The 25801-nt window shown below is 49.9% G+C and overlaps 1 protein-coding gene across 1 annotated transcript in view; it reads left to right on the top strand.

The window, feature by feature from the left end:
• Positions 1 to 696: 696 nt before the first annotated feature.
• The window catches only part of Adcy1 (adenylate cyclase 1), a 115611-nt gene continuing 90506 nt past the window's right edge, over positions 697 to 25801 (top strand). The window contains exons 1-2 of the mRNA XM_034508558.2: positions 697 to 1332; positions 15750 to 15899. Coding sequence (XP_034364449.1) covers positions 697 to 1332; positions 15750 to 15899 — 786 coding nt within the window. The remainder of the gene's footprint in view (positions 1333 to 15749; positions 15900 to 25801) is intronic.

Here is a 25801-nt window from a genome sequence, read left to right as displayed (position 1 = left end):
CCTGCACCTAGACCTCACAGTGTCCCTGGACATTGCAGGGATTTATTCTTGCTCAGGTCAACAGGCAGAGCTTCCACCACCCACCCAGGTGGTGGGCAAACCAGCCACTTAGAGCGGCTTGCATGTGTGACCAGGGATCCTCGGGCTTCTCGGTGGGCACTGAGTCTAGAGCTGAGTGCGGGCTCCTCTCGGGGTGACCTGGTTCTGCTTGGGGAGGGGACACACATCTGGCAGAGCTGTTCTCCCTCTACTGGGAATTTCTGCGTTTTTTAACGCCTCCGAAGACTCGTAGAGGGGTGGGCTCCACAGTACATAGGAGGGGAAATCGAGGCTCAGAGAATCAAGATCGGTGCCCAAGGTCACGTGGCCCCTCAGGCGTACGGGGATCCCAGGCGCTGAGTTGGGCGCGGACTCTGTCTGCACAGGATCGGGGCTCTTGGGGATCGCCTGTCGCAGAACGGTCGCCGCGGAGGACCACTGCCGGGGCGCGGGCGGGCGCCAGTGCGCAGGCGCGGCGGGCGGGAGGGGACGCGCTCGGGGCGCGCGCGTTGGGCAGCCGGCGCCCCAACTCCGCCCGCCCCGCGCCCCGGCGCCTCGCCGCCCGCCGCCCGCCCGCCCCGGCGCCGCCGCCCGCGCCCCGGCGCCCCGGGCCGGCGAGGGGCGCGCCCGTGGCCGCGGCCGCTGCATGGCGCTGAGATGGCGGGGGCGCCGCGCGGCCAAGGCGGCGGCGGAGGCGCGGGCGAGCCCGGGGGCGCAGAGCGGGCGGCCGGGCCGGGCAGCCGGCGTGGGTTCCGGGCGTGTGGAGAGGAGTTCGCGTGCCCCGAGCTGGAGGCGCTGTTCCGCGGCTACACGTTGCGGTTGGAGCAGGCGGCCACGCTGAAAGCACTGGCGGTGCTCAGCCTGCTGGCGGGTGCCCTGGCGCTGGCTGAGCTGCTGGGCGCACCGGGGCCAGCGCCCGGCCTCGCCAAGGGATCTCACCCAGTGCACTGCATTCTTTTCCTGGCGCTGTTCGTGGTCACCAATGTCCGATCCCTGCAGGTGTCCCAGCTGCAGCAGGTCGGTCAGCTGGCGCTGTTCTTCAGCCTCACCTTCGCGCTACTCTGCTGCCCCTTCGCGCTGGGCGGCCCCGCGAGGAGCTCTGCGGGAGGCGCAATGGGCTCAGCAGTCGCGGAGCAGGGGGTTTGGCAACTCCTTTTGGTCACCTTCGTGTCCTATGCCTTGCTGCCGGTGCGCAGCCTCCTGGCCATCGGCTTCGGGCTGGTGGTGGCTGCCTCACACTTACTGGTCACAGCCGCCTTGGTCCCTGCCAAGCGCCCACGTCTCTGGAGGACGGTAAGTGGCACCACGCGTCCCCCACTGCCCCATTGGGTTGGAGACACATCTGCCAGCAGCACCGGAGGTGGCAGGAGTTTAACGTTCTCCATGTGGGAAAGGTGGGGAAACTGAGGTTCTGAGGGTGGGACGGGTGTTCAAGGTCACTCGGCAAGCTGGGGATGCACCCTCCACCCGGTGTTTCTTACGAGATAAGAGTCCATAGCGTCTTTAGGGTGGAGATCAGAGACTGGTGAGACTGGTGTGTGATGGTGATGATGATGGTGACAGGCCCAAGGTCAGGCAGTAGTTGTGTGGCCAAGCGGGGACCCAAGCCTGATCCACCGCGCTGGCTGGGTTGTACCCGTGTCCCTCTGTAGAGGTACTGAAAAGTGGGAGGGTGTGCGGTCGGTCTCCAGGCCAGGCTTCTAGGCTGGCTGAGCGCGCAGCCCCTGGGTTCCTCTCCAGCTCGCCTGGAGCGCATCTGGGGCTCGCTTTTCAATTTCGCGGACCCGAGGGAGCAGTTAGTGGGAGGGAAAGGTCTTTGAACCCTTCCAGTATCGCTAACCACCCCGCTGTGAATCCGAATTCTGCTCTGAAGGAGAGGAGTTTGCCAAGGTCACACACAGTCTGGTCTCCCCAGCTTCTGTTCCCAGCCCTGACCCTGGCTCCATGGAGCCTGAACTTTGTCTCTTTCAACTTGGGCTGGTGAGCTGGCTGCTGGGGCAAGGGCATGGGACTTGACTTCTCTCGAGGATCCTCCCGGACCCTAGAGGTTTCTGTTTTCCGGTACCACCGCACCCAAGCAGGTGGGAGGTGGACCAGGAGACTGTTCCCAAGAGTTTGGGATTTTCTCCTGCTCTGGTCCTGCCCAGGCGTGGCATCTGAGGAAGGGTTTTGTTCTAGATCTAGCTACAGAATAGTGGGAGGGAGATCAGAGACAGAAAGGTGGGAGAGCCCATCGAATGAAAGAAGGTAGCTTGTGCGAGCATATGGGAAGTTGTGGGGGGCTGGGCTAGGCATAAAAGCCAAACTGGGGGGGAGAATAACTGGTGTTTGTAAGAAAGATGGCTGTCAGTCAGCTGTACCTGCCGCCTATAAGATCAACACTCACACCCAGACTCAGATGGCAGGTCTTGGTCTTGGTCTTAGGGGGGCCATGGTGACAGGTCTATTGCTGAGCCTACATTGTAGGTCTAGAGAGGGACCGCGGAGTCTGGGGGACCGTGGTGGATTCTCTAGGAGCCTTAAAAGGCCGTATTGTTAGTTAAAAACAAAAACCAAAAAAAACCAAAAAAACAAAGACAAAACTTGTAAGTTTCTTTTTTTTTTTTTCTCCTACACAGCCTCTAGGCATTCATTTTAGAGAAAAGATTAGGGAGAAGTCTGCAAAGGTGCCGGTGCCCCTCCCTCTGGGATACAGGAGACCTTGTTACTTCAGTGGGGGAAGGAAGCCCAGTGTGAAAACAATGAGATTCTTAGGTAGCTGCTACCCACATTTTCCTGTGACTAGCCTCCAATTTGATATAAATCCCTTCCTCACCAAAACTCAGCCTCTGCCCCGCCTCCCTCTCCCCCTACCTCACTCCCCCCCAACCCAAGGGAAGATGCTGCTTCCCACAGTGATGGTGTGAATGTAGGAAGTCCATAAGGAAAGCATGTGTTGGAAATCTTCTGCCGTTTCTAAGGCATTTAATCCTCTACCCCCTTATCAACACATAAACGGGGATCTCGTAAGGAAACCTGTGGTAAAGGGAAGTGGTTGTCCCCAAGGATTTCAAACATCTCCCCATCACACAATCCTAGCCACCCTGCAGTCTGTTAGTGATCTCTGCCACTTAGTATCTGAGAGGCCATCTCCCTTCAGACCTTGTCACCTCTGCTGCACAGCCTTCTGCTCATGGCCCTGCCTCCTCACCTCCGAATTCTAGGCAGACAGTACCCGGGAGGGCATGGGACAGGTGTGCAGAAGGAGTAATGTCAGCAGTGCTGCAGGGTGGCCTTTGCTGCATACACAGGGCATGGGTGCTGATGAGGGTTAGGGCTCCATGGGAGCCTGTTGGGGCCGAGTCCTGTGGAAGCTCCAGATCAGGTACACACCCCAGTCTCAGAACTACAGCCTTAGCTTCCTGTCAAGGGCAGAGGCTCAGAGCAAACCGACACTTTGTACTGGGGTTTGTGAAGGTGGGCCCTTAACTCTCTACAGGGGAGCAAGTCTCTTCCAGAACCACTGCCCACCTTCAGAGGGGGTTCTCAGAGCCTTGGGGAAGTAGAGGTAGCAAAGCAGGTCCTTTCCTTGGAGTGCTATTGCGGGGAGGGGATTCTTGGGAAAAGTGGGCCTGGGTTTGTCAAGACCTCTGCCCACAGTGGTCCACCCCCCCCCGCCCCCGCCCTGCCTTTCCCGAGGCCGGAGTAGAGGAGGCAGGCAGGTCTGGGTCTTCTGGCTCTGAGCTTTCTTCTCTACCCAGTGTTCTTCATAGCCAGCCCCATGTGCTTCTTCTTCTTTTTGCTTTGCTTGCCTCAGATGAGTCATTATTACTGTTATTATTATTTTTCTCTTTGAAGTAGCCCAGCTCTATTACACTGTGTGCATTGTGTGTTTTCAATTAAGCTGCCTATCAGGGTGGAGGACATGGATTTCAGTTTCTGTTGGTTCTTAACCATAGGTTGCCTGTGATGGAAATCAGGATTGTCAAGGAATATATATGTGTGTACTCTTCTTCCTGTCTATCATCAAAGCTGTCAGCACCACTCTGGGGTGTTCAATGGCTTCAGATGCACTCATTCTCCGGTGACATCCCTCATGTCCCAGGGGTAAGGGATGAGCTCCTTGGGTGCACAGGTGGCTTTGGGCATGGAGCAGGGTGGCTCAGGTGCTGGCGTAGATGGGTGAAGGTGGGCTTGTGAGGGTCTCCAAGCACTTAAGGGGGGCTGGCACAGTCCTGTGAGTGGGGGCACAGGATGATCTCTGTGCCCCAGTTTCTCCCACTGTCAATGGAAGCAGGAATTCATCTTATAGTTTTATAGGATAGCTGTGTTTTCTGAGTATATGTGTGGGTTGTGCCCGGCAGGTGTTCCCTGTCCCATCAGCCATCCTGGAATCAGTGGCCTGGATGTTGCCCCTTCAGTTGGCTGCCTGAAGCCAATGATCTGCTAGTTTGCCTCTAGCTCTGAGAACCAGAATTGTTTGGAGCGAGGTGCTTTCAAATCTATCAGAGAACACTCTGCCTGTTCTCTGCCAACTGCAATGGCAGGAGCAGAGTGTGGTCATATGGGTCGTATGGCTATGGTGGCCCTGTGGCCTGGGCTTTGAGCCTTCACTTTGCCTGGCAGGCCTCTATGAAGCATGGACTTGCAGCAGATGAGGTTGAAGGAGCAAGGCCCCAGGGTGGCCCCAGGGAGACTGTTCCTAGGGGAACATTATCTCAGGGGCTTCATCTCAGAAGCTGAGTGGGGCAAGGAAAGAACCCCTGCTCTGTAGGACACTGCTTTACTTACTGTGTCTGGGGATATGAGTCATAGCTGCCCCCCCTTCACCCTCACATTCAAGCACGCATGCCCACTCTGAAGCACTCCCACCCACTCCCTACACAAATGCTTCATGTGCGCCCTGCCATATTCTCCCACTTACACACTCGTGTTCTCATGTAGACACACCCACAGTATTATACACCCACCCACAAATCCACAAAAATCCACCTCCATGCACAGCCAAGCTCGTCTCCTTTATGCCTGTGCATGTGCACATGGCAGTACAAACACAAATCGATGCACACTCCCACACTGAAGACACTTGGTGCACATACACACTCCTCAGCATGTACTCTCACGCTCATTCTCACACTCGTACACCTGTGCACACACACTCTACTACACGCATGCTCACTTGCATTAGAGCCTCATGTCCTCCTCTGCACATGCAAATCAACTTCATGCGAACATCCAGAAATGGATGTACTCTTCTACCCACACATGAACACCCAAACATGCCCCTCTACACACTTGTGCATGCTCATGGCCACCCATACAACAGGATTGTTCAAATGCATTTTCTTATGTAGGGTAGATTTGTGAGCAGGAGGGAGATGTAGCCCCAAGGAGGGTAGTGTGAGCATAGTCCCAGCAGTACTTGGGCAGAGTCATTGGCTAGGGCCTACCTCCTGCATCCCTACTTCCATGACTGTGGGTCACTTCTGGGTCTGCACTGTGGAGTAAGGGGTCTAAGTTCAGACATCGTCTGAATCAGTGAGATTGTGTGTATCTGTGTGAGGCCAGCGTGTCAGAGGGACAAGGTCCAGGGTCTCAGCACTCAGTGAGGAAAGGAGTGAGATCTCCTACCACTTCACCTCGGCCAATATGGGCTTGTGTCCTGTGTTCCCCACACGTGGTAGTAGCTCCTTCAGCATGTCCCTCCTGTCATCCTTCCTAGGACTCTTTCTCTGTTCTTTTTAACCTCCCACTCCCCCCAGCCCTCTTTTTAGCTGTGCAGGGACCTACCGTGCATTCTCATGCTAAAAGATCCTACCCTCCTATTATGTGCTGTGCTGAAACACCAGCCTCAGGATGATGCTGGAAGTCCATGTCAGGCTGAAGGCAGCATGGACCCTGTATGATCTGCCATCGGACTGGAGAAAAGCGGCCTGTTTCGATGGCTAAGCTGGGCGTTTGTTCTGCCTTTAGTTGGGAATAAGAAGAAAGCTTGAAGTCATGTTGTATGGACCCCAGGGTTTAGGACTGAAGAGACCCTGTGATTGTTCACCCAATCTGGCCACCTTCATGCGTGTACACACTCACATGTGCATTCATGTATGTGTGTGCATGGGTGCATACCTGTGGAAATATACACAGAGGAATGCACACTTGTGTCTGTGCATATATCCATGCTTGTGTGTGCGGATGTGTGCATATGTACACATGAAGAAAAGTTGATAGCATCCAGAAGATGGCTCCTGTGAACAGGAAGCCACCTGTGGTATGACAGGGCCCCTTCATGTCTCTGCTTTGGCCTCTGAGTTCCACAGAGAAATCTACACTAGCACCACGTTGTGGATCTTTTACTCTAAGAACACAGAACAGCCTTAAATGTAGTACAGTGTTTCTGAAGGAGATGCTCCAGCCTTCAGAAGTGGTAGCACTTAACCTGAGACGGTACCTACACACAGTACATGGCTTGGCTGGCTCCCCAGTGCTCACCACTGGAGTGCCCTTTTCTTAGCATCAGTGGCTTATCTGCTTGCTCTTGTGTGACATGCTTTGTGTGGTGATTGCTCGCCCGCTGCTTCGTTCTCTGCTTCCTTGGAGCACTGATGATGCTTCCAATAGACAGGAGGGGCATTTTTGCTCACACAGTAGTCTCTGAGTGAGGAGGTGTGGCATGTACATCTTAAACAAGGAACACGACCAGTTTGCAACAGGACCATGACTGAGTTGAAATACCTGGTCACCCCCGGTTGTCTGAACCTTATCACGGTCCTAGGTCAGTGCTAGACCATTGGTCCTCATGGGCTACTTGATCTCTTGACCCTGCACACAGCCCTTTTAGTGCTGTTCTCTGGCAACAGGACCTCTGCGCTCTTCAAAAACCTATATAATTTTTTATTTTTTGGAGGGTGTCTCCCCTTCCTTGCCCACCTGTGTGATCCAGAACCAAGTTGAGATCTCCTAGCCTGGGGCTAGCATGCGAATTGTTATGGATGATTCTTTCCTGTCTACCTGCCTGTACAGCAGAGGGTCTCAGCACCCCCCTGGGGGGCATCTATGGGCCATGAGTTACCATGCAACCCTCAGAAGCAGCTTTATCGTGTTAACTGTACATTTGGCTGAGTGAGTCTCCTGGAGAGGGGTAGAGGCAAGTTCAAGAGACTCTGGAAAGTGGCAGATGGGAACGAACCAGGAGCAGAGGCAGCCCACTCCAGAATATCCTACTCCTGCAGGGAAAAATATGACACGAGCATTCTGATTGGTCATGGTGGAGGAGCGCTGGGCACCTGCCAGTGTGAGGATGCTGCGTTGAGGTCACATGTGATGTCAATCCAAGGATGCTTAGGGTGCTTTGCCTTGTGTCTTAACCTGTGCCCTTGCCAGAGGAGGAAGGTATGTCTGCCTGGGAAGATGACTTGTTGCCCTCTGAAGCGACACAGCCTCAAAAGGGCTGGAAAACTCAGCCTTTTGAACTTCTTTCCATGGCGTTTTCTCGAATGCTATATTCCCTGTGGTATGAAGGGCTAATGGAATGATCATGCATTAAAAATCATTGGTTGAGCTAGCCCCCTTCCCCTTCACTTGTATACACTTTAAAATGTTTCCTGAGCACTGAGAGGTGAGTGGCAGGTAGGGTCTCATCCAAAGATCAGAGCCCAGAGCATAGCCAGCAATCTTATCTCTTAATGGCTTTGGCTGATGTCCGGGTGTCCAAAGAGGCTGGAGGTGCATTGACTCACAGAGACTATCATAGGGAATGGGTGAGCTGGAAGTAGAGCTTTCCCAGGCTCCAGTGGATGAATTTGAGCCCCCTCCCTGGGAAGCTTTGATGGCCACTGTGTTGCTGTTCATTGGGCAGGGTGTGTGGAGCTGTGTGGAGAGCTTCTGTCTTGGGTGACAACTGTCCCTGGGTTGCCGATCATCTGGGCAGGGTGTGTGGAGCTGTGTGGGGAGCTTCTGTCTTGGGTGAGAACTGTCCCTGGGTTGCCAAGCCACCTAGAGCCTCATATCTGGCTTCTTACATCCTACCTTTCACTCATAACATTCTTGCTGGTGTCCCTGAATCAGCTCTTCTTGCCTCCCCTGGCATCTAAGGATGATAAGTGATATCATATAAGTGGTCTGGGAGGAGAGGTCCCATTTACTGAGAGAGGGGTATTGTGAGGCTGGGTAAGTGCAGCTTCTATGTGTGGTTCTAAGACCTGGGAGCCCATTGGTATTGAGGTACAATGAATTAAACAGAATACACCAAGGGGCATGCCTCTAAGGTCCCAGGGGGAGTTGTTTCCTGGCCTGGTGACCACAGGTTCATGAGTGGGAAACTAAGTAGAAGGAGCTTGTGAAGAGTCACCATATTCTTGATTTTAAACTCGTTTTTATTTTAACCATGGAAAATTCAGACACACCCAGAAGCAAGAGACCAGGACCATGGTTCCTAAATTGCCATCACTATCTCCAGCAAAGATCAGCATTCTGTTGGTCCTCTTTCAAATGATGCTAATTCTAAAGCGTTTACTAATTCAGAACCAGCGAGTGAGCAAGCAATTACATTAATTTAAAAACACACTTGTGCGTGCTGTTGAAAATGCAGGCACAGTTGAAAGAAAGTGACATACAATCTCCACCCAGACCTTGGCGGATACCCATAGGCAGGGACTGATGGTGTCTACCTAAGGAGCCCCTGAGGAAGCCAAGAGACTGACCTCCCCCTCCAACCTCCACCTGTGGACAGCTGTAAAAAGTGAAGCCTGCTTATGGATTTGCCCCTAAATGTGCCCTGGGCTGTGTTGGGAGCAGTGTGTGGATTCAGTTCCTTCTCTGAAATGGCAAAGATGCCATCAACTGATGGGAGAGAACACTCCCCAGAGTAGGCCCTGTGCTGATGCTCATGTGTCTGAGGACAGCCTGTGGTACTCTTCTGTCTTCCAGACAGTTTGAATGATGCCCAGGTTTGGTACTTGCTTCAGGGGCAGCCCAGAACACCACAGGTTGACAGCTGGAGCAAATTCAGTGGACAGGCTTGCATACTAAATAAGGAGGAGGATAAATATGGGAACCACAGGATGATAGTGGGCCACTCAACCCTATCAAGGGGTCAGAAAAGCCTCTAGGTCGAGGCTGCAGCTGAGGGAGCAGTCCTGAGAATGTGAGCTGCCTAGAGCCGTATGCTGCACACATGTAGGGACAGGCATTGCGTATTTGTGCATGCTGCACAGGGGACAGAATCCTAGGAGGTGGGCCAGGGTCAGGTTACCCTCCAGTATGCTCAAGTTTTAAGGCTCTTTCTGGAACATAAGATGTTGGGGGGTGGGGAAAGGGTGTTGAAGGGAGGCACATCTGTTGTATCGAGAACAGTTCTAGTCAGCATAGGTTGTGCTGGTGCTGAGGGTGGATAGGGGTAGGATCCCCAGAGTCCACAGGGACAGGAATTGCTGAGGTGAGGGCCAAGAGAAGGAACTCCCAGCTCCTGGCCTTGGCAAGGTACCTGTCCATGTATGTGGTACAGAGAAGAAGAAACAGGTGCCTTCGACTGTGGGGTAATGGTGTCAGGTTGGGTTAGGCCATTTTTTAAGAATGGTGAAATGGGGGTGGGGGGAGTGTCAAGGTCAGGGCTTTCCCAGGTGTGACTACAGTGACCTCCCAGAAGCTGTCCAGTGCCCATTCAGGTCTGATGACTTTTCTCTATCTCTTTGGGATACTGGGTTTTCAACAGCAAGCTCTCCACCTCCGTGGGTGTGGCTTGTCACTGCCAAGCTGTGTTGCCTGGCTGACAGGTGCTGAGCAACCTCCCCCCTTGAGTTACTCTCTCCTGTCTTCTTTGTCCTTCTTGTGCTCTTTGGGGGAAGGGAGGTGCTACCTCCCCTTCTCTGGGGAGTGGGGAATTTACCTCAGAGAGCACAGGGTGGCCATGAGTGCTTGGGAATGTTGCCAGTGTCTGCCATCCTGTTTCACTCAGCCATTGATTTCTGTCAGCATGACTCTTTTCACACTTGGCTTGTAACTCAATACCACTTGGTTTTGTTGCTCATGTGGTCCTAATATGGCTGCTTGGAGCCCTTTTGTGTGCTCTCCTGTGCTGTCGCATACCCCTCCCCTGGTGACCTTTACACGCCTCTTCCCTACTCTGGAGGATGCTCCAGACTCATTCATGTTATATGCTCTGTCCCAGTCTGGGAATCAGCTCTTCTATCCAGGGATCCTTTCTGCTTGTTTGAGATAGTGCCTCACTTTAGCCTGGGCTAGCCTTGGATTGTCATCCTCCTGCCTCAGTCTCTTGGGATTACAGATGTATTACAACACACCTGGATGAGCCTCGGTTTTCCTCAGAGGTTCTCATTAGAGGCCACCGCCAGAGCTCTGGGTACCGTTTGTTGTTTCTGTCAGCAGTGCTAACAGATTTGCGAGAGTGCACATTCCTGTAAATATTGTATTTGAGCCCATCTGTTTCTGAGTTAAGCTGAACACAAGTTCATCCTGATGCCTCTGAGTCTAGTGAGTTAATCCATGGACAACCCCGACTCCCCCTTTGCAGAGACATAACCCCTTCCTGTGCTGAGGGAGCTGTTGGTGGTGATGTTTTTTGAGCATGCTGGGCAAGCATATGGAGATGCCGATCCTGGACCCTTTCTTTCCTGGAACCTGCTGTATTTGTGGCTTTGAGAAATTCTGGGCCACTGGGAGATCCTTCTCTGGACTCTGCTTGGGCGACCTGGGGCTATGAATGCTCCCTGCACTTACTTATTTGGAGCGGGTCTTCAGGGTCTGGTGCCAGCATGCTCTGCATCTTAATGCGAGAGATGACTGGTTCCTTGCAGTTAATTTGGTTATGATTTCTGTGGGGTGGACACTGATTCAGATGCAGGGTCTACCCTCATCACTGGGGTCTTACTCAGGCAGGGGCCGCTGCAGGGGACTGTGCACGTGCTGCAGCACCTGGGAAACCCTGTCTTCTTCTTGCCCTCATTGTGTCTGTCTGAAGAATGGGGTCAGTGGCACAGAGTAAGTTGTGGATGCAGGGAGAATGTAGAGCAGTTATTAGAGCTGGCCCTGTTCTCACAGACCCAGCTGGCTCTGCTATGCCATGCACCGACCTTCTGCCTGGCTGGGCGGGGCTCACGAGGAATATTCATGGCATTCCGTGAGATTAGCATGATTGTTGTATTTGGTGTGCAGCGTGCATGTGTGTATGGAGAGGTTGGGGCTTTTGGAAACACAAGAATAGTTGAGAGGCCTTGAGCATGGTACCCATCCTTGCCACACTGGATTTGAGACAGATTTGGAGGCCACAGACAGAATCTTGGAAGGGATCAGAAGGGAAGAAAAACCTACAAGTGAAGAGGAGCAAAGGGATCATTTTAAGGGCTAAGAGTGTGACTGGGTAGAAGGCCAGAGAGAATACACTAAGGCCAGAAGCCTTGGCTCCTCAGTCTGCTTGGCCCCAGCTGCTAGAAGGCCAAATGGGCAGTGGCAGTGGTGGACCAGGATGCCTTCAGGGAGTATGGAGGTGGGATGGGAACCAGCACCACCCCCCGAAAAGATTCTGTAGCCCTTGGCTCCTTTGTCTCTGACAATCTCACAATGATTCTAAGCCTCTTCCCTCTACCATTATGAGCAAGTTTCCAGCCCTATTGCCAGTTTTATGTACTGGGCAATGTGTCTGTTGGATCCAAATGTCCTTTGGGCCAGAAGTTGAGAAAGCTTCATGGGGAGAGCTGAGAATCACTACCCCTCCCATCCACCCCCCCCCCCCCATGGATAGCATAAGTGGTGAGTTTGTGTCAGCCAGGTGAATGCAATCATATCACTGTCCAATAAGAGGAGTGGGGTCCAGGGCTAGCTAGGTGGGCCAGGCCTGGGCAGGTGAGAGTCATTGAGCAGATCTCCCGTAGTCTTCCTGAGGGGTCACTTTCCTCCTCATAAGCCCTTCTCCACACATCTCTGTGGGGCTGTCTGACTCATTGATCTCTTTCCCTTGGTGCCTTGCAGGAAAACATCATCTTGTAGAATTTCGACTTCCTTGATGGTGCAGTCTTCCAAATGTCTTAAGGGTAGTTGGGCATACTTCTCTCCTGGAGTGGGCAGAATTTTAGCTAGTGGAAATGGAGAGGGAGCTTCTCACTTCTGATGATGGGAAGCCAGGGGTCTCCCAGAGATGCCCTTGTGCTGCGTGGAGATGGGTAGCCAGCCTGTTCTCACATTCTCCCCACCCCCTCTGAGTACAAGGGCTCTGATGCAGTTAGGGAGGAAGGGACATTTCATGAGGGTTAGCACCTGACAAGTGAATGAACTGGCTTTGGCCAGTTCCATCCACTCTCAGTCACACACCCTTAATCTGAGCATACATGTTCTCAGTGGACGTCATGGGAGAAAAGAAGACAAGATGTTGGGAGACACGAGAAGGGAAGCTTTAATTGTAGTTTTTACTTTAAGGAGTGATGTCTGTTTGATTTTCACTTCCTCTAGAAGGTGGAGGCAGTCTCTTGGCAAGCCCTTCCCAGGGGCTCAGTAGCTCAGCAGATAGCATGGCTCTTATCTCTGGCCTTGGCCTATTGCAGGTTCCTCTGCTGTTCAGGGATTGGTCAGGTGTCCCATTAGTGCCCAGTCCACTGCATTATCCTGAAAGATGCTGTTACTATGCAGGCCCATCTGCCTGGTCCCTCAAACCTCAGCCTTGGCTCTTGTCCTGTGTTGAGGAAAAGGGGAGGGTGACACTGTGCCATCTATCCTGTGGCCCTGAGCATCTCCTACAGGGTCATCTTTGTAATAGCCATGATATCCAAACTAGTGTGTGCTTCGAGTCCTGATATTCTGTCTACTCAGTATCCAGATTTAGAGATGTTGCTATAGCCTTGAGCTGATTTTGCATTTGGGACTCAGTGTTCAGTAGCTTTAGAAGGTTTGATAGATAATTGTGTAACTTTGTCTTCTTGCAGGACTCCTCACAGTGGGAGCAGGGGCTGTCGCTGACTCTCTTGCCTGCTTTGGGGACCCTTTTCTCCTATTGCATTGCCTCATCCAGCCTCAATAGAAGAGGAGGTGCCTAGTCTTACTGCAACTTGATATACCGTGGCTGGTGGATAGCCATGGGAGGCCTGCCCTTTTCTGAGGAGAAATGGATGAGAAGTGGATGGAGAGAACAGGGAGGTGGGAGCAGGGACTGGGAGGAGAGGAGAGAGAGGAAAGTCCAGTTGGGATGTAAGAGGAGGAGGAGGAGGAGGAGGAAGAGGAGGAGGAGGAGGAGGAGGAGGAGGAGGAGGAGGAGGAGGAGGAGGAGGAGGAGGAAGAGGAGGAGGTTTGATAGACATTGACAGGCCTTGCTCAGGGTTTTGTGAGCCCTAGAAACAGCGAACCTGGCCCTTGTGCTGGGTCCTATTCTGTTGCTTACCACCTTGGTTGCTTTCCAGAGAGCTCTACCACCCCTCTGGGAGTTGGTGACATTGGTCGTCTTTGCTGTTTGTATCATGTACCTCTTCCCACAACTCCTGGTCTGAGAAGTCACCCAATGTACTTAATGTGTTTTCCTCTAGCTGAGTGATTTACCTGACTTCCTGTGAGTTGGAAGAGCCACAGTGATGCTATTGGAATAGTCTGTTTTACTAAGCACATGGTCCAGTGAATCTCCCACGGGAATGAGTAGGTGCCAAGAGGAAGTAACACACAGTGGGGTTGGGCTTGAGTACAGCTACTGAGGACACAGAGGACACATTTGTTCTTATCCTTAGTGAGTTCCGTGATATCAGGGTCACAGTGAGATTCTCAGGATCACATGCTGAGGTCAAGGTCACAGTGAGATGCTCTCTCTCTAATACGTTTCTAGAGTACCTATGACCACGACTGCTTTATGACTTTGAGATATAAAACTTTATTTAAGATAGATGGAATTCATGAAGTTAGAGGTACCAAACCAGAAGGGATTTAGTGTTTGATGACAAAGCAGGGGTGTAAGTAATTAGAGGATGATTGCAAAAGCAAATTAGAGAACTTGTCTGGTTACAATCTCACTGTTACCTTATTTGATACACCCCACCGGAAGGTGCCTGCAACACAGCTCTAAATTAACTGCTGCCTCCATTGCTTGGACTTAGGCTCTAATTTCCATTAGTAAGGCATTTGCAACAGAGAGCCCACTGTCAGGCCTTCCCGTGCTTGCACATCAAGTCAAGGTTTAGGTCACGTGTGAGACCTGAATGCTTTAAGACAGTATCCAGTTTTAGTCCTCATTTTAAATTACTTTGGAAGAGATTTTCTCACACAACCTGATTGTGAAGATACCCAGATCCTTCTCTGCTGCCCAAATCTGTCCTCTGTGGTGTCCCAGGCTGGATCTCCTGCCTATTCCCAGGTCAGTATTCAGGAGTGCCAAGGGCTGAAGGCTGTTTCAGGTCCACTCCTATCCATTGTAACCCTTCTTGGTCAGGACATCTCTGCAGTCTCCCAGCAGCTGTCATTCATGGTAGCTTTTGCCCTTGTTCTCTGTGTGTAAAGTATGGTACAGCCATGGCTGAACTCCTTGAGGATAATCAATGAGGACTGGTAGCATCCAAAGCCTACATCTTCCTCCTCCCTCATGCAGAGGTGAAAATGCTGGATTTAATCAGATAGAAAGTCTATACATTAGCAGCTGACAGACCCATGTCACCTTGGGTTGGGTAGGCATTCCCTGCTGTGGGGGCTACCATGCTCCTCTATGACTCACAACGAAATCTCTGTCCACCTTTGGTCCTGTGGTCTACTAGGCACTGGGATAGGCACGGGAAAGGGCCCTTCAGGGAGAAGTAGGAAGGGTTGATGTCTGGGGTCTGAGCTGAGTTCTTTGGCCATTGCCAATTTGTGTGAAGTCTTCTGGTCCTGTGGGATCTCACCGAGGTCTGGGTTAGGGGCACAAGTTGTATTCCTGAGATCCTAGCTAACCAAACGCAGAGGAGGCCTAAGAATCTGGGCTCCCTGCAGGCCCCTCCTCAGCCTGGCTGTTACCTTGGAAGGGGTTGATTACAGAGTAGGGTGTTCTTGTGCTGTAGTTTACTTTGTGCCCAAATCAATGACTCTAATTCTATTTTTGTTCAACTTATCTCCTCTTATTCTTACTAGCACATCCCATGTAGTGTTGAAGCAGCCGTTTCATATTCTTAGGTAGGAGGTGTGTTGTTGTGGGGCTGTCATAACAGAGCACTGCCACAAAGTGTGTGTGTGTGTGTGTGTGTGTGTGTGTGTGTGTGTGTGTGTGAGATGGTTCTCAAAGCTCTGGAGGTTGAGATCTATGATCAAGGTGGGGGCAGGGCTGGCTTCTCCTGGGCCTCTCAGTCCTCTGGGCCCTGATGTTAGCCGTCTGGTTGGATTGGGGCTCACACTAATGATCTTATTTTTACCTTAATTACTGCTTTTTAAATATAGTCATGCTCTGAGGTCTTCTAAGATCAAGTAAAAACATGATCAATAAAGAAATTATCTGAAATTGGAAGGGGGTAAAACCCAGCCTCGATGGAGCTGCCCTTCAATCTCTGACATGCTGGAACATTGCTGTCTGTTGTGTGGGCAAAGGTGTGTTTCTGCCCCATGTGTCACCGCTCTGCTTCACTGTGGGTCTGCCTGGGCGGTGCTTAGATATCCCTGGGTGGCTATGAGTTTGGCTGGCCGAGGGGTTATTGGAGGGCCTCTGTGTGCTTCCATGGTGGCCCAGGCCCTCTGGCACCTGACTAGCCTGGATGGACCGTACAATCTGCACTGTTCTCTCCCTACAGCTTGGTGCCAATGCCCTCCTCTTCTTTGGTGTGAACATGTATGGCGTCTTCGTGCGGATCTTGACGGAGCGCTCCCAGAGGAAGGCCTTCCTGCAGGCTCGAAACTGCATTGAGGACCGGCTGCGGCTGGAGGATGAGAATGAGAAGCAGGTCAGTGTGTTCAGTACACGGTGGCCCTTCGGCCAGCTTTGCCCCTATTCCAGCTGAATTTTGATATGTGTATTATCTAATAAAGGGCAGTTGTCGTTGTGATGCGCCTACGTCTCTCCTTGAGCCTCAGTCTGTTTTAACGGCAGGGCTGTAACACTCAGTGTTTCCTGAGAGTACCTGGGAAAGAGGGAGGAATCTAATGGGCACACAGCCTGGGCTTGCTTCTCTGAAGGAGTTGAGCTGCTTGTAATCTGTGGATCATTGTGGGTGGCATGTGGTGGGTGGATCCTGGCACACCTCAGCTGAACATGAATGTGCATCTGGCCTAGGCTCAGGCATTCAGCTTCCTTGGCCTGAGAACCCTCCTTTGCAGTGGTCTGCTGAGGCAGTGTGACTTGTCACCCTATTCTGCAGATGAAGTTGGCCAGCAGGGAGATCAGTTCCATTGTCCAGCTGTGGCTTGTCATCTGTGTGTCCTTGTCTGGTGTAGGGAGGAAACTTGGTCCACTGGGTGAGCTAAGAAAGGGTAACTCAAAGAAGCCTAAAAATGAAGCCTGGTATATCATGGATTCCTTTACCAGAAGAATCCAGAAGCTTCTTTCAGCTTGGGGCTCACAGGCATTCTGTGTGCCTCGCGTAGTGGTTATCTAGGCTATGAGACAGAATATCCATTTTTCAACTGGTTTGTTAATCTTCCTCATCAAGAGAAGATATTATTACACCCACAGTTAATTTTAAGACATTTCTTCTCATGTCTGACACTGTAATAAAATCTAGTATTTATAGCAAAGGTTGGATATAATTGAAGAATAAATGGCATACGTATTTTTAGATCATATGTGTGCTGTGAGTGTATGGCACGTGTGGGTCAGCATATGGAGGGCTGCGTTTGTGTGCATGGGTGTACTCATGCCCATGGGAATGCATATGTGGATACGGATACATTTGTACACACATTGGCACACACAGAACTATAGGAATGTCTGTATATGTACACATGTTTGTGTGGATATCCATGTATAGACATTTGTGTGCCCATATGTGCATATCCATGTATACATGTGTGTGTTGTATACTGTATGTATAAATATGTGATTCAGACATCTCCAGAGGTTCCTCCTTGGGCTCTAGAGTCACCATAGTGGTACTGGTACTCCCAATACCACTATATGTGTGGCTTTTAAATTTAATTTAATTTAATTTAATTTAATTTAATTTAATTTAATTTAATTTTGGATACAGGACTTAGCTATGTAGCCCGAGCTGGCCTTGAGCTCTCGAGCCTCATGTCTCAGCCCCTCAAATGCTGGAGATGTACTCAAGCACCACTGCACCTAGCGTGCGCTTGGCTTTATTACCTCACAAGGTTGAGAAGTGGAATTTTTCTCGTTTCCCTATAGGCATCCTGCAGGATTGAAGCTACAGGCTTTTCTGTGGGCCGTGCTTGGGTGTGTTTCTGAATGAGCCCATGGTTTCTCTCGGGTTGATTTTCATTTTCATCTTCTGGTCAGCCTTTTCCTACATCATCTACTTCGGTCTGATTTCATTTCTCTTATATCTCTGCTGCCTTTTCTACTGATCACTTTGCTTCATAGCATTTTTCCTTTCATATTTTTTCTCTCATGGCTATGAAGACTATTTTATGAAGGTATTTAATCATACTTTGATTAATCTGTATTAATTGGGTATGGTAATTTAAGGGGTGCAGTGTGATTGCAGTGAGCACATGCAGGATGCACTGATCAAAGTCGGAACAGTTAGCATTTCTTTCCTGGCAAGTTTTCTTTATCTCATAGCCCTTGCACTTCTCTCTGCTATGTTTTTAAATAAAATATACAGTAGGTTGTGAAGTTATCACTCCACTATGCTGGGAACACCAGAACTCCTCTCACCTCACTGGGCTTCCGCACCTATTACCCAAGCTCCATCAGTAACCCGCCTCCCACACTGTGGCCATCACTATTCTGCATTCATGTTGGCTTGTCTCAGCTTCTAGTCCTGAGAGATATCGAACATACAGTATATATCGTCTTCTGGTGTCTGGTGCTGGTTTATTTAACTTGACCTGATGCCCTCTGGTTCTGTTCATTTTGCAGATGGCATGATTGTGTCCTTTCCCATGGCTGAATAATACTCATATTCTTTATCCCTTCAGCCACTGGTAGTCGCCTTGGCTGCTTTCCTGTCTCACCTCTTAGGACTGGTGCTGTGTTAAGCGGCTGTGCCATCGTTGCTTGAGCGTCACCTCTGTTGGTTTTGCAGTAGCCCTGAGAACAAGGCTGATTCCAGCTCTAAGGATGAGGAAAGCAGATGAGGGGAAGGAAGCCTAGTACCCATGGAATTTGGGTTCTTAAGAAGGAAGTTTCCATTGGGTGATGACATCAACCTCATTAACCAGATTAATGCCATCCACTTCTAAGGGTTTGTCTTCATGTGTGTTCTTTTTTTTTTTTTTATAAATTTAATTTTTTTTACATATTCACTTTACATCCCATTCACTGCTCCCTCCCAGTCACACCCTCCCACAATCCTTCCCCCACCCCTTTCCCCTCTTGGTGTTCCCCAATCCTGGCATATCAAGTCTCTGCAGGACCAGGTACATCCTCTCCCACTGAGGTTAGACAAAGCAGCCCAACTAGAAGAACATATTTCATGGACAGGCAACAGCTTTTGGGATAGCCTCTGCTCCAGTTATTCAGGACCCACATGGAGACCAAGCTTCACATCTGCTACATATGTGTGGGGAGGCCTAGGACCAGTCCATGTATGCTCTTTGGTTGGTGCTTCAGTCTCTGAGAGCTCCAAGGGTCCAGGTTAGTTGACTCTGTTGGTCTTCCTGTGGAGTTTTTATCCCCTTGGGGCCCTTAATACTCCCCCAATTCTTCCCAAAGTTCTCTGTACTGTTTGGTTGTGGGTGTTTGCATCTGTCTGAGCCAGCTGCTGAGTGGAATTTCTCAGAGGAGAGCCATGCTAGACTCCTGTCTGCAAGCATAGCAGAGTATCATTAATAGTGTCATGTGTATTTTTTTAACTACACAGTTGTAACTTCATCTGTATATCCTCATTTTCTGTGCTGTGGCTTGACAGTTTGCTTGGGCACAATCACACATGTTGTACCCTAAATTGCCTGTGAATTGTTCTTTGTGCCTTGCTCCAGCGGTCTCTGCCACTGGTAGTTAGACACTGTGCTTTAAGAAGCCCTTTCTTCAAAGCAGTCATCCAGATTTCAAATATTTCCTTACAGTTATAGCGGTGTGAACTTGACATGGCCTGGAGTGTTTTCCTCAGTGGAGAGCACCTTTATTTCTTTAAGCAATACCTGATTATAGTCCACCCTAAAGCACTGGTACCCTAGGTGTTCCAGGGCCACAGCATCAACCACCCCAGGGACTTCAATTAGCAGGCTTTGCCAGTCCTTGGGACTCACATTGATGGTGAGCAGGATGCAGGCTTGCAGCTTGGTTCTAATAGGGAATCCTGGTGTGGGGGTGGGAGTGTTCTGTATCATCTGTAGGAAATGGTAGAAGATTGTTCAGAAGGGCTGAGCTGGTGGAACCTCAGGGGTGGAGCATAGGCAGAGACACCAGTGGGGCACTGCTGTGGGTACAATGTTTTAAGAACTCTGGTGTCCTCAGCTCACAGGAGAACAAGAGGCTGAACTGTTCATGAACTACTGCTTGGGGAGGATCTTGAGCCATGGCAAATGTGGGGACCAGACAGCGAGGTCTCTGGCACAAGCAGGAGACATGGAATGGGTAAGGTGTCAGTGCCTAGGCAAGATTCTCGATGCAGTGGGGTGAACTACCAGGGGTTTAGAGATCTCAATTTCCCTCTTCCCTGGGGGAGAATCTGTAACTGATGGTATCTGGCAAGGAGAAGATTGGGCTCTGTTCTCAAAGCAGGTGTTGGACTCAAGAGACCATGTGGCATGTGGCTACCAGATGTGCTGTGTGTCTGTATCCACCAGATGTGCTGTGTGTCTGTGGTCCATCTTGACCATCTGGATCTGTAAAGGGCAGAGTGTTGGGCTGCTGTTCTAAAACACAAACCTCTGTGTGACTGTCCTTCCATCAGCTTATTTCCCCCCCTCCCCCAACACACACACTCCATTTTGTCCCAGGGACTTGTGGAACAGACAGAAATCACTGAGACATTAGTGACCATGCCCTCGTACAGTTGCTCAGGGCTGTAGTGCAGGCTCATTTCTTTTCCACTGTCTTCAGATTGGTCACCTTGACCCTGTCACAATTACTTTCTATTGTGCTGGCAGTGTGTGCTGCCCCTGCCCCTGCCCCTGTGGAAACCTCGAGTGGCCTGAGTGGTGGTGCCACTTGAGAATTGGCCATTTGGGGCCTCTGAAGTATTCAGTGCCAACTTAGACTGTGCTTTTTGCCCCAGCATCATGAAGTAGGACTGTTAAATGCAGCTGACAGGAACCTGTGTTCTCTGTGGCAGGGCTACGCTGAGACATTTTTCTGCTGATGCCACCAAGCTTGACTTTTCACATTATTTTAGAGTGTGAGGCTTCCATCACCCCAATCAGCAGAATGTAGTTCCCTCTGCTTTACAGGAAGTACGGAAATAGTTTATTTGGAAGCAAAGATAAATGACCAAGGCTAAGATGGGATTTAATATGGACTGGTATGCTCCGTCATGGAAGAGGTCAGGTGTTTGTAGAACGCTCTTAGCTTTAGGGTTGGGGCAGGCTAAGCTACTCAACTTTGCTGTTCCTTCTGAGAAGTTTACCCAACCATCATGGGAATGTTAGGCTGTATACATAGGTTAAAGGTAAGTTGCTGTTTTTCTAAAGAGCCAGAGTCGTTTTGGCTCTCATTCTGCAACATTCCAACTCCCTAGTCACAATGCTCTCTAGTCTTTAACAGAGAAACAGCATCTTTGGAAAGCTCCAGCACCACGTGAAAAAATGTGCTAGCAGCTATTTCTGTCTTCACTGAATCCTCTTTGTGGTGTGTGTGTGTGTGTGTGTGTGTGTGTGTGTGTGTGTGTGTGAGAGAGAGAGAGAGAGAGAGAGAGAGAGAGAGAGAGAGAGAGAGAGAGAGAATGTGTGGTGCAAGAGTAAGTGTATACGAGATTGTGTACATATGAATGTGTGTGTGTGTGTGTGTGTGTGTGTGTGTGTGTGTGTGTGTGTAAGGCTTATCTGAATGGTCAGTATGGCTTATTCTCTGGGGAGGATTTTACGTGTAGTAAATGACCAACTAAACAAAAGGGACCAAAACAAAGGGAAGTCTTGTCCTATAGGATCTGTGTGGAATAGAAGGTCTGCTATACATTTGTTCATCCTACAGTTAAAACACGTAGTTAAACCCCTTTACAGTTAAGAATCATCCACGAAATGGCCTCTGTTGCATCACCTTGTGAAGACCGTTCTGTTTGATTAACCTGAGACCCATGGCCCAGAGATTTTCAACAACCCGGGGATGATAATGGAAGTATAGTATGATCGTGAGGGCAGAGCCCTTGCTGAACAGAGAATCTATTCCTCGAGGGACCTGTGGCCACTCCCTTCTTTGTGCCACTTTTGGCTTATTCAGAGGTGCATATTCACGGAGAACAGAGTTGAAACGCTCCGAGGCTCACTCTGCTTTTCAACAGAGATGTCAAAGTGCATTCTTTGAAGCAGAAAAGCCAGAGAGAGAGAGAGAGAGAGAGCAAGAAGAAAGACACCCACGAGGGGCATGGGACCTGGAAGGGGTCTGTACTGACAAAGCAGCTGACCAAAATAGAGAGCTGGGGCATGCCGGGATCATTTGATGCCTGCAAGAACTTGACAACTTCAATGCATAAAACAGGCAAATTCCTAGAAAAGCATCAGTAGCCAAAGGTGACCCTAGAAAGAAAGCCAACCCCCTCCACTGCCATTAGAAATGCTGATTGAATGGTTTATTTATTGTCATATTGTGTTTTACTTGTCTAACAAGGCTGGGGCTTGACCCCAGGGCTGCACATTCCAAGTAGATGCTCTCTCACTGAACTATACCCTAATTCCCAATTCAGTCACTTACAAGTGGACCCCAAAGTAGCAGCAAGCACACAGGTTTGCAGATGAGTTCTATATGCCTATGTTTGCCCAGCTGGACCTTGCACTGGCAAGGAGTGTGTTCTTTGGGATTAGCATGGCTTTCCTGGTGATAGTGCTGGGCCAAGCTAGGAGGCTCAGCCAGGACAGGTGGGTCAGGGATGCTTGTGGAAGCCTGTTTCCTTGTCTAGTTTTCATTAGAGACTCTTTTGTGGCCCTTGTGATTCTGGTACCTTGGTGAACTGGGAAGGCATTTATTGACTGCTTGTTACCTTGTGGTATCACTGCTAATACATTGGTTTTAGGCAAGGAGCCAGTGTGCTTGTTGGAGCAGTATGCTTGTTGTCCACTCCTTGTTGGAGTGAGTGACCTGACACTTAAGTGTAGTTTGTTTCACAGTAGCCAGGGCACGTTGCAAATGGAACAGAGGACCCAGAAGTCCTCTGGCTTGGGTCAAGTTCAGTTTCTCCTGACTTGTGGTCAGATCATGGGCAGGGGCGATGTCTACTTCTATTGGTTTGTTTGCTTGTTTGCTTGTCTATCTATCTGTCTGTCATCTATCTGTCTGTCTGTCTGTCTATCTATCTATCTATCTATCTATCTATCTATCTATCTATCTATCTATTGAATACAGCCTTGGCCTTGAATAGTCAGCAGGAATGTGGTGGGGATGCCTGCTCTAGCTGGATGTTGCCTATTTGTGTGCACGGTGACAGACATGTTATATGAGGCTCTTTCCGACTCTGAGCACCATGGAGCTCTCTGATCAAGTTCACCCATGCTGTTTGAAGGGCTCTAGCAAGTCAGGGCTTGGCAAGAACAGGTCCTAGTATGACAAATACTGCAGACAGGTTTTGCCACTTTCCTCTACTTTGTTAAAAGTGATTACATCCCCCAAACTAGCCCCAAGATCTATTTCCTTATTTGGCCACCGACTCATTTCTGAGACTAAACACCAATGTCCAACCATCAAAATTCATCGCTTGACTAATATTTCCAATCAGGATTTACCAACTCACCCTAGCACAGACATCCCCCCCCCACTCCTCACCCACCCTTTAGTGGTAATACATTTTCTTTGTGTTTATAATTTTGTGTCTAGATATGCCCACACCTATTCTGGGGGTTTGCAGGGATGACCTCCCTTTCACTATTTGTCCCTAAGTGCTCCAGAATTTGGGCAGCAGAAGCCACAGGGTTCCGTGTCACTGGTTTTTCTGTGGTGAATCTTGGCAGTGTCAGGAAGGATTCGGTGCTAGTTAGAGCCTCCCTCTAGGCAGGAAGCATCATGGCATAGCCCAGGGACTGCAGGAGGCTTCTAAGGACCTTAGAGTACTGACTCAGCCTCATTTCCCTTCAATCTGCATGATAATTGGTGATTTTGTGCTATACTTGGACAGGCCAGTGCTCTTAGTTCTCCTGATGATAGCACCCATGCATAGGAAACACTGACACCATATTGTAGAACCCTGGTGTGTCTGGTGAGGAAGGGACTCTGGATCCCACTGGGGCCTCCAGCCATGCTGATGAGAAATTGGGTCTCCTGTCCTGTGGGTAGCTGGTGATCTAGAGGGAGTGGTCAGGTCTGCAGCTACAAGCCTAGTATCTGCTCCATGGCTTGCAGAAATTGGACAGCCAACCTTGGCTGTGTTCATTAAGTGACTTATCACAGATTATCGGATTTAGAGACTGCTGGTTGGTTAGGATTAGGCAGTGCAGCTTCTGGTAAGGGCTCCCATTTCACCAAGATAAGAGAAGAGCCAGAGGAAAATCTTAGAACTAGGGTGTGGACTGAACCATCCCAGGATGAAGGCATGCCTTGACCTAATGGTGGACTCCAGTGGATAGGAACTCCATTATTTTAGTTTTGGAGGCCAGGAAATCCAAGATGGAAGCTCTGGGGGCTTTCCTCAGGGTGGAGGATAGCTACCTTCTAGCTACGTCTTAATATAGCTGTTTATCTGTTTATGCATCTCTAGTGCCTTACATGCCCAAATCTCTTCAAAGGACACCAGTCAGAGTAGAGTAGGAACCACCCCAGTGACTGTTGTAACTTAATTATTTCCTTTTTTAAAAATTAGAACTTTTTTACTTTTAAACATTTATTTATTATTAATTAGCATTTATTAATTGTACAAAATCATGGATTTCATTATGACATCCCATACATGGACATATTTGATCATCTTCAATGTCTATTATATATGGCCAATGCTCCAAGGTCCCCTTTCTGGCTCCTAACTTCTGTTTTCATGCATCATCTTTATTGTGTCCGTTTCTATAGTCATTATTGTTCCATATATGTATAAATGTGTAAATGTAGCCTTCTGAGTCCATTTAGCGTTGCTCATACATATATTTTATTAGGGCTGACCACTTGGTATTGAGTAATCAATTAGGGAACTCATCCCTAATATTAATTCTCCTTCTCTCAGCAGTCTCTAATCACTTGTAACTCTTCATCTAGGGGTAGGGCCTTGTGACATTCCCCTATCCAAGTGGGCATGATAACTGGTGTTTTATTCAGGTCTTCTTTAGGCTGCCCAAATGTTAAGATTTCATAGGTATCGCTTCCCTGTCCTATATAGAAGGCAGAGCCTCTCAGTGTTGTAGATAAAGCCTATCTTGGAGTACAGTCCCATTAGGAGTTGTGAGTTTACCTATAAATCTTGTGGGAGACACAGTTCCATCCATGCTGTGCACCAAGAACAAGTTAAGTGCATGCATGATCCATGAATGAGGACAGGGTGGCTGTGAGCCTAGGCGAGTGTGTGTATTGGGTGGAGGGTACCTATCTTTCTCCTACAGAAGGCCAGTCACAAACAGAAGAAGCAAGCCTAGGCTCCCAAAGAGAAGGCAGAGAAGTAGTCTGGGTTGAACATTGGCCTCTTCCTACTGGTTCTTGTCCATCTCTCTGGTTCTGACCAGGGCTTCCCAGCAGCTTAGGAGCAGAGCCCAAGCAGGCTTTCCACTCACTCTGTCTTGTACTGGCTATATGCAGCCCATTATATAGCTATGTCTGGTTTGGGATGGACCAGCCTGGCATGGGTTTCCCTTCAGGATAATTGTGTGTGAGTCCTCATCTTAGACAGGTGTTGCTTGCTCTCAGTGCTCATTGTAGGGATGAGCCATCTCTACTAGGAGAACCAGTCTTTCTTAGCACTCCTATGGCTTCAGAAAAGCTGAGTCTAGGATGTTTCCAGTTTCCTTCTGGTTTCGCTAGGATGGATTTTACTGCGCCGCCTAGTGACTGGCAGAGGCGGCTTCTCTGGTCCTCACTAAGAAATGGGCTGTGGACAGACATGATGATGGGGAGGGTTCTTCATCTGCTCTCCTATGTGCTTCCTGCTTTCGATGGGGAGGGTTCTTCATCTGCTCTCCTATGTGCTCCCTGCTTTCGATGCTAAATGTAGGCTGATGACCTTAGCAGTGAACCTGGGACCATCGGGGTGAGGACAGTAGGAGACAGACCTTGACTTGCAGACATGGGATTCTAATTCAGAGTTGATGTGAAGAGAAGGCACGGGTTTGGCCTCAACTATTGGGGCCGGTGGAACACAGCTGCTGAAGGCACTTGGCAGTCCAGAGGCAGTGGGGAAGGCACTAGATGGATGCTATGGATATGAAGGAGCTCCCATGAATGACCATTTGTGGAGCCCAAGCTCTGACTGGACCCAGGAGGAGCAAAGTCAATCCCAGTTGTAGGACATACGTGGGATGTGAGCAGGCCTGGAGCACACGGCTTGCCAATGTCATGGCTGATGACTAGGCAGCTCAAGGGACTCTCTGAAGTGGTGTGGACAGAAGGCCAATTGCCCAAGCACATGAGACCATGGCAAGGTAAGACGGGCCCTGTGCTGCC

Source organism: Arvicanthis niloticus, chromosome 7 (assembly GCF_011762505.2).
Source record: "Arvicanthis niloticus isolate mArvNil1 chromosome 7, mArvNil1.pat.X, whole genome shotgun sequence".
NCBI lineage: Eukaryota > Metazoa > Chordata > Mammalia > Rodentia > Muridae > Arvicanthis > Arvicanthis niloticus.
Note: the sequence above shows the minus strand (reverse complement) of the source record. Positions and strands in the feature narration are given on the sequence as shown.